Source organism: Ranitomeya variabilis, chromosome 7, assembly GCF_051348905.1.
Source record: "Ranitomeya variabilis isolate aRanVar5 chromosome 7, aRanVar5.hap1, whole genome shotgun sequence".
In the NCBI taxonomy this organism is placed as follows: domain Eukaryota; kingdom Metazoa; phylum Chordata; class Amphibia; order Anura; family Dendrobatidae; genus Ranitomeya; species Ranitomeya variabilis.
Window position 1 is genome coordinate 1,553,481 of NC_135238.1, and position 16,288 is coordinate 1,569,768.

General features: G+C 55.7%; 2 protein-coding genes across 7 annotated transcripts in view; one reads left to right on the top strand and one right to left on the bottom strand.

Annotated features, from left to right (window-relative positions):
• Positions 1-15,029, top strand: PHKG2 (phosphorylase kinase catalytic subunit gamma 2). Of its 2 annotated transcripts, none has more exons than XM_077273605.1 (9): positions 1-203; positions 11,247-11,422; positions 12,740-12,794; positions 12,871-12,936; positions 13,373-13,536; positions 13,661-13,751; positions 13,872-14,025; positions 14,108-14,233; positions 14,362-15,029. In XM_077273605.1, exons 1-9 carry the CDS (start codon positions 109-111, stop codon positions 14,620-14,622), a joined length of 1,188 nt encoding a protein of 395 aa, XP_077129720.1. In that variant the 5' UTR covers positions 1-108; the 3' UTR covers positions 14,623-15,029. The 2 variants fall into 2 exon arrangements, with proteins under 2 accessions (XP_077129720.1, XP_077129721.1); XM_077273606.1 differs by having other exon boundaries at positions 61-199.
• Positions 14,316-16,288, bottom strand: part of CFAP119 (cilia and flagella associated protein 119) — a 21,772-nt gene continuing 19,799 nt past the window's right edge. Inside the window, exons 8-9 of one of the 5 annotated variants that reach the window (XR_013217936.1) lie at positions 15,828-15,972; positions 14,316-15,518 (exon numbers count right to left, since the gene is read on the bottom strand). Coding sequence is in view for 4 of the 5 variants with exons in the window: in XM_077273610.1 (XP_077129725.1) it covers positions 15,862-15,972 (111 nt within the window). In the remaining variant the exon portion in view is untranslated. Of the gene's footprint in view, positions 15,973-16,288 lie in introns of all 5 variants that reach the window. The other 4 variants (XM_077273608.1, XM_077273610.1, XM_077273609.1 and 1 more) reach the window with 4 other exon arrangements.

Genomic DNA, 16,288 nt, shown 5'->3' on the forward strand with positions numbered 1-16,288 from the left:
TGAGCGGATGAGAGGCGGGACATGTGACGTCATTTCCGGGGTTGTGGCGCTGACTATGGCGGTGCCTTAAGTGTTGCACGCTCCGGTTCCTGTGATACAGACGCCGTTATGACCCGCGAGGCGGAGACACGTGACGAGCTGCCGGACTGGGCCGGGGCCAAGGAGTTCTACCAGAAATATGACCCAAAAGAGATCGTCGGCAGGTAGTGGGCGGGGCTTGTGGGCGGGGCGAGGGCAAGTGTGAGTCCTTGGTTAGAAGCCCCTCTGTTTCCCGGGTGCTGCGTGACGTCACCGCTGTCGTAGGCGGAGCGCAGGGCCGTCACGTGTGCAGTCCCTGGAGTCGGCGGTAGAGGGCGTGCAGTGCTGTCAGGGTGCAGTACTATGAGTCGGCGGTAGAGGGCGTGCAGTGTGGTCGGGGTGCAGTACCGGGAGTCGGCGGTAGAGGGCGTGCAGTGCTGTCAGGGTGCAGTACCGGGAGTCGGCGGTAGAGGGCGTGCAGTGTGGTCAGGGTGCAGTCCCTGGAGCCGGCGGTAGAGGGCGTGCAGTGCGGTCAGGGTGCAGTCCCTGGAGCCGGCGGTAGAGGGCGTGCAGTCCTGTCAGGGTGCAGTACCGGGAGTCGGCGGTAGAGGGCGTGCAGTGCTGTCAGGGTGCAGTCCCTGGAGCCGGCGGTAGAGGGCGTGCAGTGCGGTCAGGGTGCAGTCCCTGGAGCCGGCGGTAGAGGGCGTGCAGTGCTGTCAGGGTGCAGTACCGGGAGTCGGCGGTAGAGGGCGTGCAGTGCTGTCAGGGTGCAGTACCGGGAGTCGGCGGTAGAGGGCGTGCAGTGCTGTCAGGGTGCAGTCCCTGGAGCCGGCAGTAGAGGGCGTGCAGTGCTGTCAGGGTGCAGTCCCTGGAGCCGGCGGTAGAGGGCGTGCAGTGCGGTCAGGGTGCAGTCCCGGGAGCCGGCGGTAGAGGGCATGCAGTGCTGTCAGGGTGCAGTACTATGAGCCGGCGGTAGAGGGCGTGCAGTGCGGTCAGGGTGCAGTCCCTGGAGCCGGCGGTAGAGGGCGTGCAGTGCTGTCAGGGTGCAGTACTGGGAGCCGGCGGTAGAGGGCGTGCAGTCCTGTCAGGGTGCAGTCCCTGGAGCCGGCGGTAGAGGGCGTGCAGTGCTGTCGGGGTGCAGTCCCTGGAGCCGGCGGTAGAGGGCGTGCAGTGTGGTCAGGGTGCAGTCCCTGGAGCCGGCGGTAGAGGGCGTGCAGTGCTGTCAGGGTGCAGTACCGGGAGTCGGCGGTAGAGGGCGTGCAGTGCTGTCAGGGTGCAGTACTGGGAGCCGGCGGTAGAGGGCGTGCAGTGCTGTCAGGGTGCAGTACCGGGAGTCGGCGGTAGAGGGCGTGCAGTGCTGTCAGGGTGCAGTACCGGGAGTCGGCGGTAGAGGGCGTGCAGTGCTGTCAGGGTGCAGTCCCTGGAGCCGGCGGTAGAGGGCGTGCAGTGCGGTCAGGGTGCAGTCCCTGGAGCCGGCGGTAGAGGGCGTGCAGTGCTGTCAGGGTGCAGTACCGGGAGTCGGCGGTAGAGGGCGTGCAGTGCTGTCAGGGTGCAGTACCGGGAGTCGGCGGTAGAGGGCGTGCAGTGCTGTCAGGGTGCAGTCCCTGGAGCCGGCGGTAGAGGGCGTGCAGTGCTGTCAGGGTGCAGTACTGGGAGCCGGCGGTAGAGGGCGTGCAGTGCTGTCGGGGTGCAGTCCCTGGAGCCGGCGGTAGAGGGCGTGCAGTGCTGTCAGGGTGCAGTACCGGGAGTCGGCGGTAGAGGGCGTGCAGTGCTGTCAGGGTGCAGTACTGGGAGCCGGCGGTAGAGGGCGTGCAGTGCTGTCAGGGTGCAGTACCGGGAGTCGGCGGTAGAGGGCGTGCAGTGCTGTCAGGGTGCAGTACCGAGAGTCGGCGGTAGAGGGCGTGCAGTGCTGTCAGGGTGCAGTCCCTGGAGCCGGCGGTAGAGGGCGTGCAGTGCTGTCGGGGTGCAGTCCCTGGAGCCGGCGGTAGAGGGCGTGCAGTGTGGTCAGGGTGCAGTCCCTGGAGCCGGCGGTAGAGGGCGTGCAGTGCTGTCGGGGTGCAGTACCGGGAGTCGGCGGTAGAGGGCGTGCAGTGCTGTCGGGGTGCAGTCCCTGGAGCCGGCGGTAGAGGGCGTGCAGTGCTGTCGGGGTGCAGTCCCTGGAGCCGGCGGTAGAGGGCGTGCAGTGTGGTCAGGGTGCAGTCCCTGGAGCCGGCGGTAGAGGGCGTGCAGTGCTGTCGGGGTGCAGTCCCTGGAGACGGCGGTAGAGGGCGTGCAGTGCGGTCAGGGTGCAGTCCCTGGAGCCGGCGGTAGAGGGCGTGCAGTGCGGTCAGGGTGCAGTCCCTGGAGCCGGCGGTAGAGGGCGTGCAGTGCGGTCAGGGTGCAGTCCCTGGAGCCGGCGGTAGAGGGCGTGCAGTGTGGTCAGGGTGCAGTCCCTGAAGCCGGCGGTAGAGGGCGTGCAGTGCGGTCAGGGTGCAGTCCCTGGAGCCGGCGGTAGAGGGCGTGCAGTGTGGTCAGGGTGCAGTCCCTGGAGCCGGCGGTAGAGGGCGTGCAGTGTGGTCAGGGTGCAGTACTATGAGTCGGCGGTAGAGGGCGTGCAGTGCGGTCGGGGTGCAGTCCCTGGAGCCGGCGGTAGAGGGCGTGCAGTGCGGTCAGGGTGCAGTCCCTGGAGCCGGCGGCAGAGGGCGTGCAGTGTAGTCAGGGTGCAGTCCCTGGAGCCGGCGGTAGAGGGCGTGCAGTGCGGTCAGGGTGCAGTCCCTGGAGCCGGCGGTAGAGGGCGTGCAGTGCGGTCAGGGTGCAGTCCCTGGAGCCGGCGGTAGAGGGCGTGCAGTGCGGTCAGGGTGCCGTCCCTGGAGCCGGCGGTAGAGGGCGTGCAGTGCGGTCAGGGTGCAGTCCCGGGAGCCGGCGGTAGAGGGCGTGCAGTGTGGTCAGGGTGCAGTACTATGAGCCGGCGGTAGAGGGCGTGCAGTGCGGTCAGGGTGCAGTCCCTGGAGCCAGCGGTAGAGGGCGTGCAGTGCGGTCAGGGTGCAGTACTGGGAGCCGGCGGTAGAGGGCATGCAGTGCAGTCAGGGTGCAGTCCCTGGAGCCGGCGGTAGAGGGCGTGCAGTGCTGTCAGGGTGCAGTCCCTGGAGCCGGCGGTAGAGGGCGTGCAGTGCTGTCAGTACTGGGAGCCGGCGGTAGAGGGCGTGCAGTGCTGTCAGGGTGGAGTCCCGGGAGCCGGCGGTAGAGGGCGTGCAGTGCAGTCCCTGGAGCCGGCGGTAGAGGGCGTGCAGTGCGGTCGGGGTGCAGTCCTGGCAGCCGGCGGTAGAGGGGGTGCAGTCCCTGGAGCCAGCGGTAGAGGTTGTGCAGTGCTGTCAGGGTGCAGTCCCTGGAGCCGGCGGTAGAGGGTGTGCAGTGCGGTCGTGGTGCAGTCCCTGGAGCCGGCGGTAGAAGGCGTGCAGTGCGGTCGGGGTGCTGTCCCGGGAGCTGGCGGTAGAGGGTGTGCAGTGCGGTCGGGGTGCAGTCCCGGAAGCCGGCGGTAGAAGGCGTGCAGTGCGGTCGGGGTGCTGTCCCGGGAGCTGGCGGTAGAGGGTGTGCAGTGCGGTTGGGGTGCAGTCCCTGGAGAGTCGGCGGCAGAACATAGGGTGCGTCCACAGCGCTGCCACTTCCAGATCGTCTGCACACACCCATAGACGGCAGAGAGCATACGGTGCGTCCACAGCGCTGCCACTTCCTGATCGTCTGCACACACCCATAGATGGCAGAGAACATACGGTGCGTCCACAGCGCTGCCACTTCCTGATCGTCTGCACACACCCATAGACGGCAGAGAGCATACGGTGCGTCCACAGCGCTGCCACTTCCGGATCGTCTGCACACACCCATAGACGGCAGAGAACATACGATGCGTCCACAGCGCTGCCACTTCCTGATCGTCTGCACACACCCATAGATGGCAGAGAACATACGGTGCGTCCACAGCGCTGCCACTTCCTGATCGCCTGCACACACCCATAGACGGCAGAGAGCATACGGTGCGTCCACAGCGCTGCCACTTCCTGATCGTCTGCACACACCCATAGATGGCAGAGAGCATACGGTGCGTCCACAGCGCTGCCACTTCCTGAACCTCTGCACACACCCATAGATGGCAGAGAACATACGGTGCGTCCACAGCGCTGCCACTTCCGGATCGTCTGCACACACCCATAGACGGCAGAGAACACACGGTGCGTCCACAGCGCTGCCACTTCCTGATCGTCTGCACACAGCCATAGACGGCAGAGAACATACGGTGCGTCCACAGCGCTGACACTTCCGGATTATCTGCACACACCCATAGACGGCAGAGAACATACGATGCGTCCACAGCACTGCCACTTCCTGATCGTCTGCACACACCCATAGATGGCAGAGAACACGCGGTGTGTCCACAGCGCTGCCACTTCCTGATCGTCTGCACACACCCATAGATGGCAGAGAACATACGGTGCGTCCACAGCGCTGCCACTTCCTGATCGTCTGCACACACCCATAGACGGCAGAGAGCATACGGTGCGTCCACAGCGCTGCCACTTCCTGATCGCCTGCACACACCCATAGACGGCAGAGAGCATACGGTGCGTCCACAGCGCTGCCACTTCCTGATCGTCTGCACACACCCATAGATGGCAGAGAACATACGGTGCGTCCACAGCGCTGCCACTTCCTGATCGCCTGCACACACCCATAGATGGCAGAGAGTATACGGTGCGTCCACAGCGCTGCCACTTCCTGATCGCCTGCACACACCCATAGACGGCAGAGAACATACGGTGCGTCCACAGCGTTGCCACTTCCTGATCGTCTGCACACACCCATAGATGGCAGAGAACATACGGTGCGTCCACAGCGCTGCCACTTCCGGATCGTCTGCACACACCCATAGACGGCAGAGAACACACGGTGCGTCCACAGCGCTGCCACATCCGGATCGTCTGCACACACCCATAGACGGCAGAGAACATACGGTGCGTCCACAGCGCTGACATTTCCGGATTATCTGCACACACCCATAGACGGCAGAGAACATACGATGCGTCCACAGCGCTGCCACTTCCTGATCGCCTGCACACACCCATAGATGGCAGAGAGCATACGGTGAGTCCACAGCGCTGCCACTTCCTGAACCTCTGCACACACCCATAGACGGCAGAGAACATACGGTGCGTCCACAGTGCTGCCACTTCCGGATCGTCTGCACACACCCATAGACAGCAGAGATCATACAGTGCGTCCACAGTGCTGCCACTTCCTGATCGTCTGCACACACCCATAGACGGCAGAGAACATACGGTGCGTCCACAGCGCTGCCACTTCCTGATCGTCTGCACACACCCATTGACGGCAGAGAAAATACGGTGCGTCCACAGCGCTGCCACTTCCTGATCGTCTGCACACACCCATAGACGGCAGAGAACATTTGGTGCGTCCACAGCGCTGCCACTTCCTGATCGTCTGCACACACCCATAGACGGCAGAGAACATACAGTGCGTCCACAGTGCTACCACTTCCTGATCGTCTGCACACACCCATAGACTGCAGAGAACATACGGTGCGTCCACAGCGCTGCCACTTCTGGATCGCCTGCACACACCCATAGACGGCAGAGAACACACGGTACGTCCACAGCGCTGCCACTTCCTGATCGTCTGCACACACCCATAGACTGCAGAGAACATACGGTGCGTCCACAGCGCTGCCACTTCCGGATCGTCTGCACACACCCATAGACTGCAGAGAACATACGGTGCGTCCACAGCGCTGCCACTTCCTGATCGTCTGCACACACCCATAGACTGCAGAGAACATACGGTGCGTCCACAGCGCTGCCACTTCCGGATCGTCTGCACACACCCATAGACTGCAGAGAACATACGGTGCGTCCACAGCGCTGCCACTTCCTGATCGTCTGCACACACCCATAGACTGCAGAGAACATACGGTGCGTCCACAGCGCTGCCACTTCCGGATCGTCTGCACACACCCATAGACTGCAGAGAACATACGGTGCGTCCACAGCGCTGCCACTTCCTGATCGTCTGCACACACCCATAGACTGCAGAGAACATACGGTGCGTCCACAGCGCTGCCACTTCCTGATCGTCTGCACACACCCATAGACTGCAGAGAACATACGGTGCGTCCACAGCGCTGCCACTTCCGGATCGTCTGCACACACCCATAGACTGCAGAGAACATACGGTGCGTCCACAGCGCTGCCACTTCCTGATCGTCTGCACACACCCATAGACTGCAGAGAACATACGGTGCGTCCACAGCGCTGCCACTTCCGGATCGTCTGCACACACCCATAGACTGCAGAGAACATACGGTGCGTCCACAGCGCTGCCACTTCCTGATCGTCTGCACACACCCATAGACTGCAGAGAACATACGGTGCGTCCACAGCGCTGCCACTTCCGGATCGTCTGCACACACCCATAGACTGCAGAGAACATACGGTGCGTCCACAGCGCTGCCACTTCCTGATCGTCTGCACACACCCATAGACTGCAGAGAACATACGGTGCGTCCACAGCGCTGCCACTTCCGGATCGTCTGCACACACCCATAGACTGCAGAGAACATACGGTGCGTCCACAGCGCTGCCACTTCCTGATCGTCTGCATACACCCATAGACTGCAGAGAACACACGGTGCGTCCACAGCGCTGCCACTTCCGGATCCTCTGCACACACCCATAGACTGCAGAGAACATACGGTGCGTCCACAGCGCTGCCACTTCCTGATCGTCTGCATACACCCATAGACTGCAGAGAACACACGGTGCGTCCACAGCACTGCCACTTCCGGATCGTCTGCACACACCCATAGACGGCAGAGAACATACGGTGCGTCCACAGCGCTGCCACTTCCTGATCGTCTGCACACACCCATAGATGGCAGAGAACATACGGTGCGTCCACAGCGCTGCCACTTCCGGATCATTGCACACACCCATAGACGGCAGAGAACACACGGTGCATCCACAGCACTGCCACTTCCTGATCGTCTGCACACACCCATAGATGGCAGAGAACATACGATGCGTCCACAGCGCTGCCACTTCCTGATCGTCTGCACACACCCATAGATGGCAGAGAACATACGGTGCGTCCACAGCGCTGCCACTTCCGGATCATTGCACACACCCATAGACGGCAGAGAACATACGGTGCATCCACAGCGCTGCCACTTCCTGATCGTCTGCACACACCCATTGACGGCAGAGAAAATACGGTGCGTCCACAGCGCTACCACTTCCTGATCGTCTGCACACACCCATAGACTGCAGAGAACATATGGTGCGTCCACAGCGCTGCCACTTCCGGATCATTGCACACACCCATAGATGGCAGAGAACACACGGTGCGTCCACAGCGCTGCCACTTCCTGATCGTCTGCACACACCCATTGACGGCAGAGAAAATACGGTGCGTCCACAGCGCTGCCACTTCCTGATCGTCTGCACACACCCATAGACGGCAGAGAACATTTGGTGCGTCCACAGCGCTGCCACTTCCTGATCGTCTGCACACACCCATAGACGGCAGAGAACATACAGTGCGTCCACAGTGCTACCACTTCCTGATCGTCTGCTCACACCCATAGACTGCAGAGAACATACGGTGCGTCCACAGCGCTGCCACTTCTGGATCGCCTGCACACACCCATAGACGGCAGAGAACACACGGTACGTCCACAGCGCTGCCACTTCCTGATCGTCTGCACACACCCATAGATGGCAGAGAACATACGGTGCGTCCACAGCGCTGCCACTTCCGGATCGTCTGCACACACCCATAGACTGCAGAGAACATACGGTGCGTCCACAGCGCTGCCACATCCTGATCGTCTGCACACACCCATAGATGGCAGAGAACACACGGTGCGTCCACAGCACTGCCACTTCCGGATCGTCTGCACACACCCATAGACGGCAGAGAGCATACGGTGCGTCCACAGCGCTGCCACTTCCGGATCCTCTGCACACACCCATAGATGGCAGAGAACACACGGTGCGTCCACAGCGCTGCCACTTCCTGATCGTCTGCACACACCCATAGACTGCAGAGAACATAAGGTGCGTCCACAGCGCTGCCACTTTCGGATCATTGCACACACCCATAGACGGCAGAGATCATACAGTGCGTCCACAGTGCTGCCACTTCCGGATCGTCTGCACACACCCATAGACGGCAGAGAACATATGGTACGTCCACAGCGCTGCCACTTCCTGATCGTCTGCACACACCCATAGATGGCAGAGAACATACGGTACGTCCACAGCGCTGCCACTTCCTGATCGTCTGCACACACCCATAGACTGCAGAGAACATATGGTGCGTCCACAGCGCTGCCACTTCCGGATCATTGCACACACCCATAGACGGCAGAGATCATACAGTGCGTCCACAGCGCTGCCACTTCCTGATCGTCTGCACACACCCATAGACGGCACAGAACATACGGTGCAGCCACAGCGCTGCCACTTCCGGATCGGCTGCACACACCCATAGACGGCAGAGAACACACGGTGCGTCCACAGCGCTGCCACTTCCGGATCGTCTGCACACACCCATAGACGGCAGAGAACATACGGTGCGTCCACAACGCTGCCACTTCCTGATCGTCTGCACACACCCATAGACGGCAGAGAACATACGGTGCGTCCACAGCGCTGCCACTTCCTGATCGTCTGCACACACCCATAGACGGCACAGAACACACGGTGCATCCACAGCGCTGCCACTTCCTGATCGTCTGCACACACCCATAGACGGCACAGAACATACGGTGCATCCACAGCGCTGCCACTTCCGGATCGTCTGCACACACCCATAGACGGCAGAGAACATACGGTGCATCCACAGCGCTGCCACTTCCGGATCGTCTGCACACACCCATAGACGGCAGAGAACATACGGTGCATCCACAGCGCTGCCACTTCCGGATCGGCTGCACACACCCATAGACGAACATACGGTGCGTCCAAAGTGATCGGGGAGCTTCACTCGCGCACTGAAGCTGTGTGTAATACCCAGCTTCACTGTGCGGCCAGAGCCGCTCATCACGGTCCAAGCACAGCTCAACAATACACTGCTCATGATGTTCCCGGGGTTGTGCCCTCACCTGACTGGTTCCTTGAAGCTGGGCACAAGTTACTGGGGATTTTACCCCTCCGTATAGCCCCCTGTTCACACATCACTGTTGGAGCTGCAGGCAGCGTCTCTGGAACGTTCTCCATCGAGCCCATCAGGGATGTCATTGTTTGGTGATTACATAGCAGCTGCTGGCAATGGATCCGAACTTTTCTCCATTGAAGATGTTATTGGTTGGTGATCACACAGGAGCTGTCGGCAGCGTCTCCAGACTTGTCTCCATATGTTTCGCTGAGGCTATTCGCAACAGTGATTTGAAACCCAGAAGTTTTCCTCCAGCACACTAAGTGCAGAGGGGTTAATCGGTCATCTTGTTTAAGGGCCAGGTTTTTGTGGACAACCAATAGAGCAGGTGGGAAGTCGTCCGCCTTTTCTCCACACCACAGTGTGGTCTGTGGCTTAAGTAGTCGTGCTCCAGAGGCAGTTGGTGTTCAGTGTGTCTGGAGAGTGGTTCTCCAGTGCATTGTCCTGTGAAGGAAAGCTGAACCTTTTGGATGCTGATTTCTCCTGAGCCGGCGGATTTCCCACAGATGGTTGGACTGTTGTACTATTTTGTTTTGCCCTAACGGCCGTGTTTATTTTTTCCTCACTGGGGTATATGCTACATGTATAATAAATAAACCCGTGAAGGACTGTCACGCGCAGTGTAGGAAAGACTCAATGCAATACAAAGGGACTAGGGGAAGGGAGCCCAATACTAGGGAAGGGGAGGAGTGGAGACCCCTAGGCAGATCTAACGTCGCCTTGTCTGCCCTAAAGTTCCCTATATAGGTTTTGCACCTATTGCCAAGCAGGAACCTAATCCCTGCCTGACCTGCTTAGGAAATGAAGGGGCGAGCACTAGTCAATCCCCACTACCTCTAAAGACAGCTGGGATAGACGAACAAGGGGAACGCTTCTGAGAGAAACACAGAAGTCCTCCAGACACCAGAGAGGACGATAGTTGACTGCTGTAGCTCCAAGCCTCAACAGGGGTAAACGAAAATGTCACCGGCAACTCCCAGCAACAAACACCCAGGTCCAAGTGTGTCAACTAGAGTCGGGGGAAGGTTGCCACTGGGTCCAAAATTCAGAAGGATTAAGAAGGTGTCTGCAAAGCCAAACGTAGAGACCTTCTACTGCCAGATGCAGAGTGACTGTCTGTGCAGCTTCTGACTTATCCGTGACCAGGACAAAGAGACAGCGCTCTTGTGCCGACCTCCGTGTCAGCCGAGTGCACCGCCCTACCACATGACCTACAGCCCCAAAGCCTGCTCAGCAGGGACCATCCTACTGACACAAACACAATTTATACTTTTCTTTTTTTTTTTTTTTACAAATTTCTTAAGATTTAGTTTCAATACTTGTATAACAACATTCAGTTCAGTCTCTGTTGTCAGACGGCCAGGAGAATTGTACGGACTTCTCATTTCTACCGCACAAAAAATGGCATAAAAATAACAAAAAAAAAACAACATAGTGGGGTTTTCACACTTTCCGAATTTATTCCCTATTTTTCAGTAGATTGTGTGGTAAAATAAATGTTAATGAAAAGCAAAAAGCGAGCCGATCTGGCGATGGAAGGGAGGAAGAGTCACGGATATTGGATGAAGAGACGAGGACTTGTCTGGGAGAAGGTTCTACCTTTCCTTTATCAGAGCCCCAACCTCCCCATAACCTGTGTAGCGTAGGGGCTCTTTCACACCTCCGTGATGTTCTCGTGCGCCAACAATGGTCCGAGAGTCATCAGTCTGTGCTGCCATCAGAATCTGCTCGGTCATGTGTGCATGGACCGCGGCCCCATTATGGGGACAAGTGCTATCCATGAAAAACGCAGAGCATGCTCGTATACAAAATGTCAGGTGTGAACGAGGCCTTATGTGACATGTTCTCTTGTACGGACAGGATGATAAATGCAATGGTTTGGTTTATATGCACTCACTACTGCAGACACTGGCCTGGCGGGAACCCGTCTGGATATCGCTTACAGGGGTCCTCGTCCCGGAGTAGAGGCTCTGCGTTAGGAAACAGGATAGAAAGTTGTAATTGGTCCTCCTTGCTGTTCTCAGGGGAGTGTCGAGCACGGTGCGGCGCTGCATCCACAGAGAGACTGGACGGCAGTACGCCGTGAAGATCATAGAGGTGACGCCAGAACGGATGAGTCCAGAACAGCTGCAAGAAGTCCGGCTGTCAACAGCCAAAGAAATGGAGATCCTACACCAGGTGTCCCAGCATCCCTTCATCAGTGCGTACCAAATCCCATCTCCATCATATGTCCCCCATCAGTCCCTGCACAAGTCCTCACATCTCCATCATTCAGCTCCTATAGTGGTCTCTGCTCTTGCGTACTCCTCCTCGTGTCTCTGCCTCCATCGTTCTCCTATAGTGGTCTCTGCTCCTGTGTACTCCTTGTGTCTCTTCCTCCGTTTGCTGTATACAGTGGTCTCTGCTCCTGTGTACACCTCCTCGTGTCTCTCCCTCCATCATTTGCTCTATACAGCGGTCTCTGCTCCTACGTACACCTCCTTGTGCCTTCCTCCATTGTTTGCTTTATACGGTGGTCTCTGCTCCTGCGTACACCTCCTCGTGTCTCTCCCTTCATCATTTGCTGTATACAGCGGTCTCTGCTCCTACGTACACCTCGTCTCTCCCTCCATCATTTGCTGTATACAGCGGTCTCTGCTCCTATGTACACCTCCTTGTCTCTCCCACCATCATTTGCTGTATACAGCGGTCTCTGCTCCTACGTACACCTCCTTGTCTCTCCCTCCATCATTTGCTATATACAGCGGTCTCTGCTCCTACGTACACCTTGTCTCTTCCGCCATCGTTTGCTCTATACAGCGGTCTCTGCTCCTACGTACACCTCCTTGTCTCTCCCTCCATCATTTGCTGTATACAGCGGTCTCTGCTCCTACGTACACCTCCTTGTCTCTCCCTCCATCATTTGCTATATACAGCGGTCTCTGCTCCTACGTACACCTTGTCTCTTCCCCCATCGTTTGCTCTATACAGCGGTCTCTGCTCCTACGTACACCTCGTCTCTCCCTCCATCATTTGCTGTATACAGCGGTCTCTGCTCCTACGTACACCTCGTCTCTTCCGCCATCGTTTGCTTTATACAGCGGTCTCTGCTCCTACGTACACCTCCTTGTTTCTTCCTCCATTTGCTGTATACAGTACTCTCCTCCTTCATACACCTCATGTCTCTGCTCCTGCCTACACCTACTTGTCTCTTCCTCCGTGGGTAGCTTTGTATAGCAGTCTCTTCTCCTGTGTATGCCTCCTCACTACTCTGCTCTTTCGTCTTTGGCTTCTTTTTTGCTTCTGACTAGTGATGAGCGAACATGTTTGATTGTTAACTGAGGGTGCTAACGGTGTTTTTGACATGCTTGAAAAATATGTTTGAGTCCCCGTACCCGCATTTCTTGCGGCTGTTAGGCAATCCTCAAACAAATTTTTCGAGCACGGTGAAGTCACTCTGTTAGCACCCTCGGATAACACCTTATTTGAGCACGTTCGGTCATCACTACTCCTGACCTCTTCTCTCGTTTTCTTGCAGTAACACTGATTGATTCTTATGAATCCTCCACATTCATTTTCCTGGTATTCGACTTGTGAGTATGATCGAGTTGTTTGCAGATTGAGCTTCAGGTTATTTTGCTGATTTTCATGGACAGTATTTTTGGCTAGGATGAAGAGAGGGGAGCTGTTTGACTATCTAACGGAGAAGGTGACCCTGAGTGAGAAGGAGACCAGGTGGGTTCACAGTTTTTGGTGGGAGCATCTGTTTTTTTTTTGTCTGGTATCCGCAGATGGAGGTGTCTTTTATGAGCAGATGATGCAACAATCTGAGGACCCATTTCTGCTTTCAGACTCCAGTCCTGGCTCTTCGGAGGCTTGTTGTTTTTCCCTGTTAACAGGCTCTGAAAGGCTGTAGCACTGGGCGGTAAATAAGTCTACATGACTTAACTTTCCCACTTGGACAAATTATTACTTGGTTTAGTTTTTAGAAGTTCCCGAGTCAGCAAAACATGTGTAACCTCTTCTGCACAATCAGCTGTATTTGTCTTTTTTTTTTAGAGCCGACATCTTGTAACTGGAGCAGATGAAGCCCCTCTTAGTCAATGTTCATGGAAACAAGTCCCTGTCATTTTACCTTTGTGATATTCTAAGTATAATTTCTGTATTCCAGGTGTATCATGCGCTCTCTTTTGGAGGCAGTCTCGTATCTACATGCAAATGAGATTGTACACCGTGATCTGAAACCAGAGAATATTCTGATGGATGACTGTCTGAACATCAAGCTTTCTGACTTTGGCTTCAGTTGTGTCTTGAAACCTGAGGAGAAGCTTCGAGGTGCTGTCCTTTTCTTTGTCTGAAAAGTATATGACACTGGTCGGATTTATTCATCGCTGCTTAGTGTTGGTGGCATGTTTTGTTCCTCTGACATTCTTTGATCTGTTCTTTATTTGGTGACCAGAGCTTTGTGGCACACCAGGATATTTAGCTCCAGAAATCCTGAAGTGTTCGATGGATGAAACACACCCTGGATATGGGAAAGCGGTGGATCTGTGAGTATCTGAGGCTCATGCTGGATCACTACGTGATGAAACCTCTTTATGATTGAGAAGCTGTAGGACAAGGATCTGTCAGTTGACACTTGTAGCAAGGTGGTCTCTTGTCTGTTGTAGGTGGGCATGTGGCGTGATCATGTTTACACTACTGGCTGGCTCTCCTCCCTTCTGGCATCGTAGACAGATGTTAATGCTTCGGATGATTATGGATGGACGATATCAGTTTGGATCTCCTGAATGGGATGACCGATCTGCAACAGCAAAGGATCTGGTGAGGTCCCTGGGGCCTCAGATTGGGGACAGATGAGCAGTCAGGATGTGTTTTTGAGCCTTGACTGTTTTTCTGTCTTTAGATTTCCCATCTTCTTGAGGTGTGTCCAGAGAATCGCCTTACTGCAGACCAGGCTCTTCAGCACAGATTTTTCCAAAGTCACCAGCGAGAGCGTGGCTCCAATGTCACACCACATTGCCGATTTCGGGTGAGTGTGCTCTTCATCCTTCAGCAGCACTTTGTGACGTTCCTAGTCATTAATTTAATCAGTTCTTGTTAATGATGAATGTACAAATATCAAGTGTCGATAGATCTGTGGACTATTCTCTTCCCCAGATTGCAGCCTGGACAGCGTTGGCTTGTGTTCGTATTTTGGTGAGATGGCGACAAGCTCGGCCCGTCACCCGTGGACTCCTCATGAGAGACCCATATGGGATGAAGGGCATCAGAAGACTTATTGATGCCTGTGCTTTCCGGATCTATGGGCATTGGGTGAAAAAGGGAGAAAGACAGAATCGTGCAGCTTTATTTCAGAACCAGCCCAAAGCCCTATTATTGACAGTGGGAGATGACGACGAGCATGATGGAGACTTATAACGTCATGACTGATGGTGAATCTGTCTGATAGGTCAATACGTGTGTTGAACGTTTTTCAGTGTGGAGGAGACTACGGGTATTCAGCACAGATTTGTCATGGGGCGAGTCGCTCCCTACTCTAGAACAGTACGTTATATTGCACGTGTCATAGGTGACCATGCGTCCTCGCAGAGAGCAGACTGATGCCCAAATGTGTAGAATTCATAGTGCCGTGGACGCTACGTGTTTGACCACACATAATTTTCATTGCTCTGATGTTTCTATGGCTCAGACAGATGAAACAGAAAAAGTCCTATTATCTGCCCTACGTTCTAGCATTGGTCAATTCTTATATGTTGATATACATTCCCATACTTTAGTTACTGTGGTTTTTCCCCCTAATTATTAAAGTGTCATTATGGAGTGAACACGCATGGTCTACAATCCATGAACTATCATCCTCTAGCAACCAGTGATGCCCCGCAGATCCGGACAAGGTACTAGAACGTAAAACGTAGTGTCATCAGCCAGACCCCCAGTCAGGGCCAGCAGCCGTCAAGAATCATCTTAGGTCTAAAGCAAGAACCCATCAAGGTCACATCTAAAATGCAAACAGGAATGGGATCTAGAATCAGATGTACAATGTTTAACACAACTGTAATATTGTCACATTAATCAATCACAATGGTCTTTAGGGATTCCTCGCATGACCAAGTAGTGACCATGTTCCTGTCCCATGGAGACATCAGGAGCAATGGTCCACGATTCACAGGATGGAGATATCAGGAGTGCTAGTCCCGGGACTCGCAGGATGGTGACATCAGGAGTGATGGTCCCGGGTCTCACAGGATGGTGACATCAGGAGTGATGGTCCCGGGTCTCACAGGATGGTGACATCAGGAGTGATGGTCCCGGGTCTCACAGGATGGTGACATCAGGAGTGATGGTCCCGGGTCTCACAGGATGGTGACATCAGGAGTGATGGTCCCGGGTCTCACAGGATGGTGACATCAGGAGTGATGGTCCCGGGTCTCACAGGATGGTAACATCAGGAGTGATGGTCCCGGAATTCGCAGGATGGTGACATCAGGAGTGATGGTCCCGGGTCTCACAGGATGGTGACATCAGGAGTGATGGTCCCGGGTCTCACAGGATGGTAACATCAGGAGTGATGGTCCCGGGTCTCACAGGATGGTAACATCAGGAGTGATGGTCCCGGGTCTCACAGGATGGTGACATCAGGAGTGATGGTCCCGGGTCTCACAGGATGGTGACATCAGGAGTGATGGTACCAGGTCTCACAGGTTGGAGAGCGCTGGAGATATCAGGAGCGATGGGCCATGGCTCACAGGATGGAGACATCAGCAGAGTCTGTGACATATAAGGAGCGATGCTTTACTTTGTGACATTTGGTGCTGACATCTCGTCTGGCTTCTGACATTCACACTTTCAGTATTTGGTCTGTATTGTATATCAATAAGCCCAAAACAGCAGTGGGTGAAAAATGCAGAAGTGGTGACATGTTTCTATGATATTATTCCACTCCTGATTTTGGCTAAAAAATACTGATGTAAAATACTGAATGTATGAATGTGGCCTTAGTCATAAAATGTATACAGGTGACTACAGTGGTACATGCAGCTCTGCTCATCTGCTACCAAATGCCCCATGTCACCCATCATGCTCT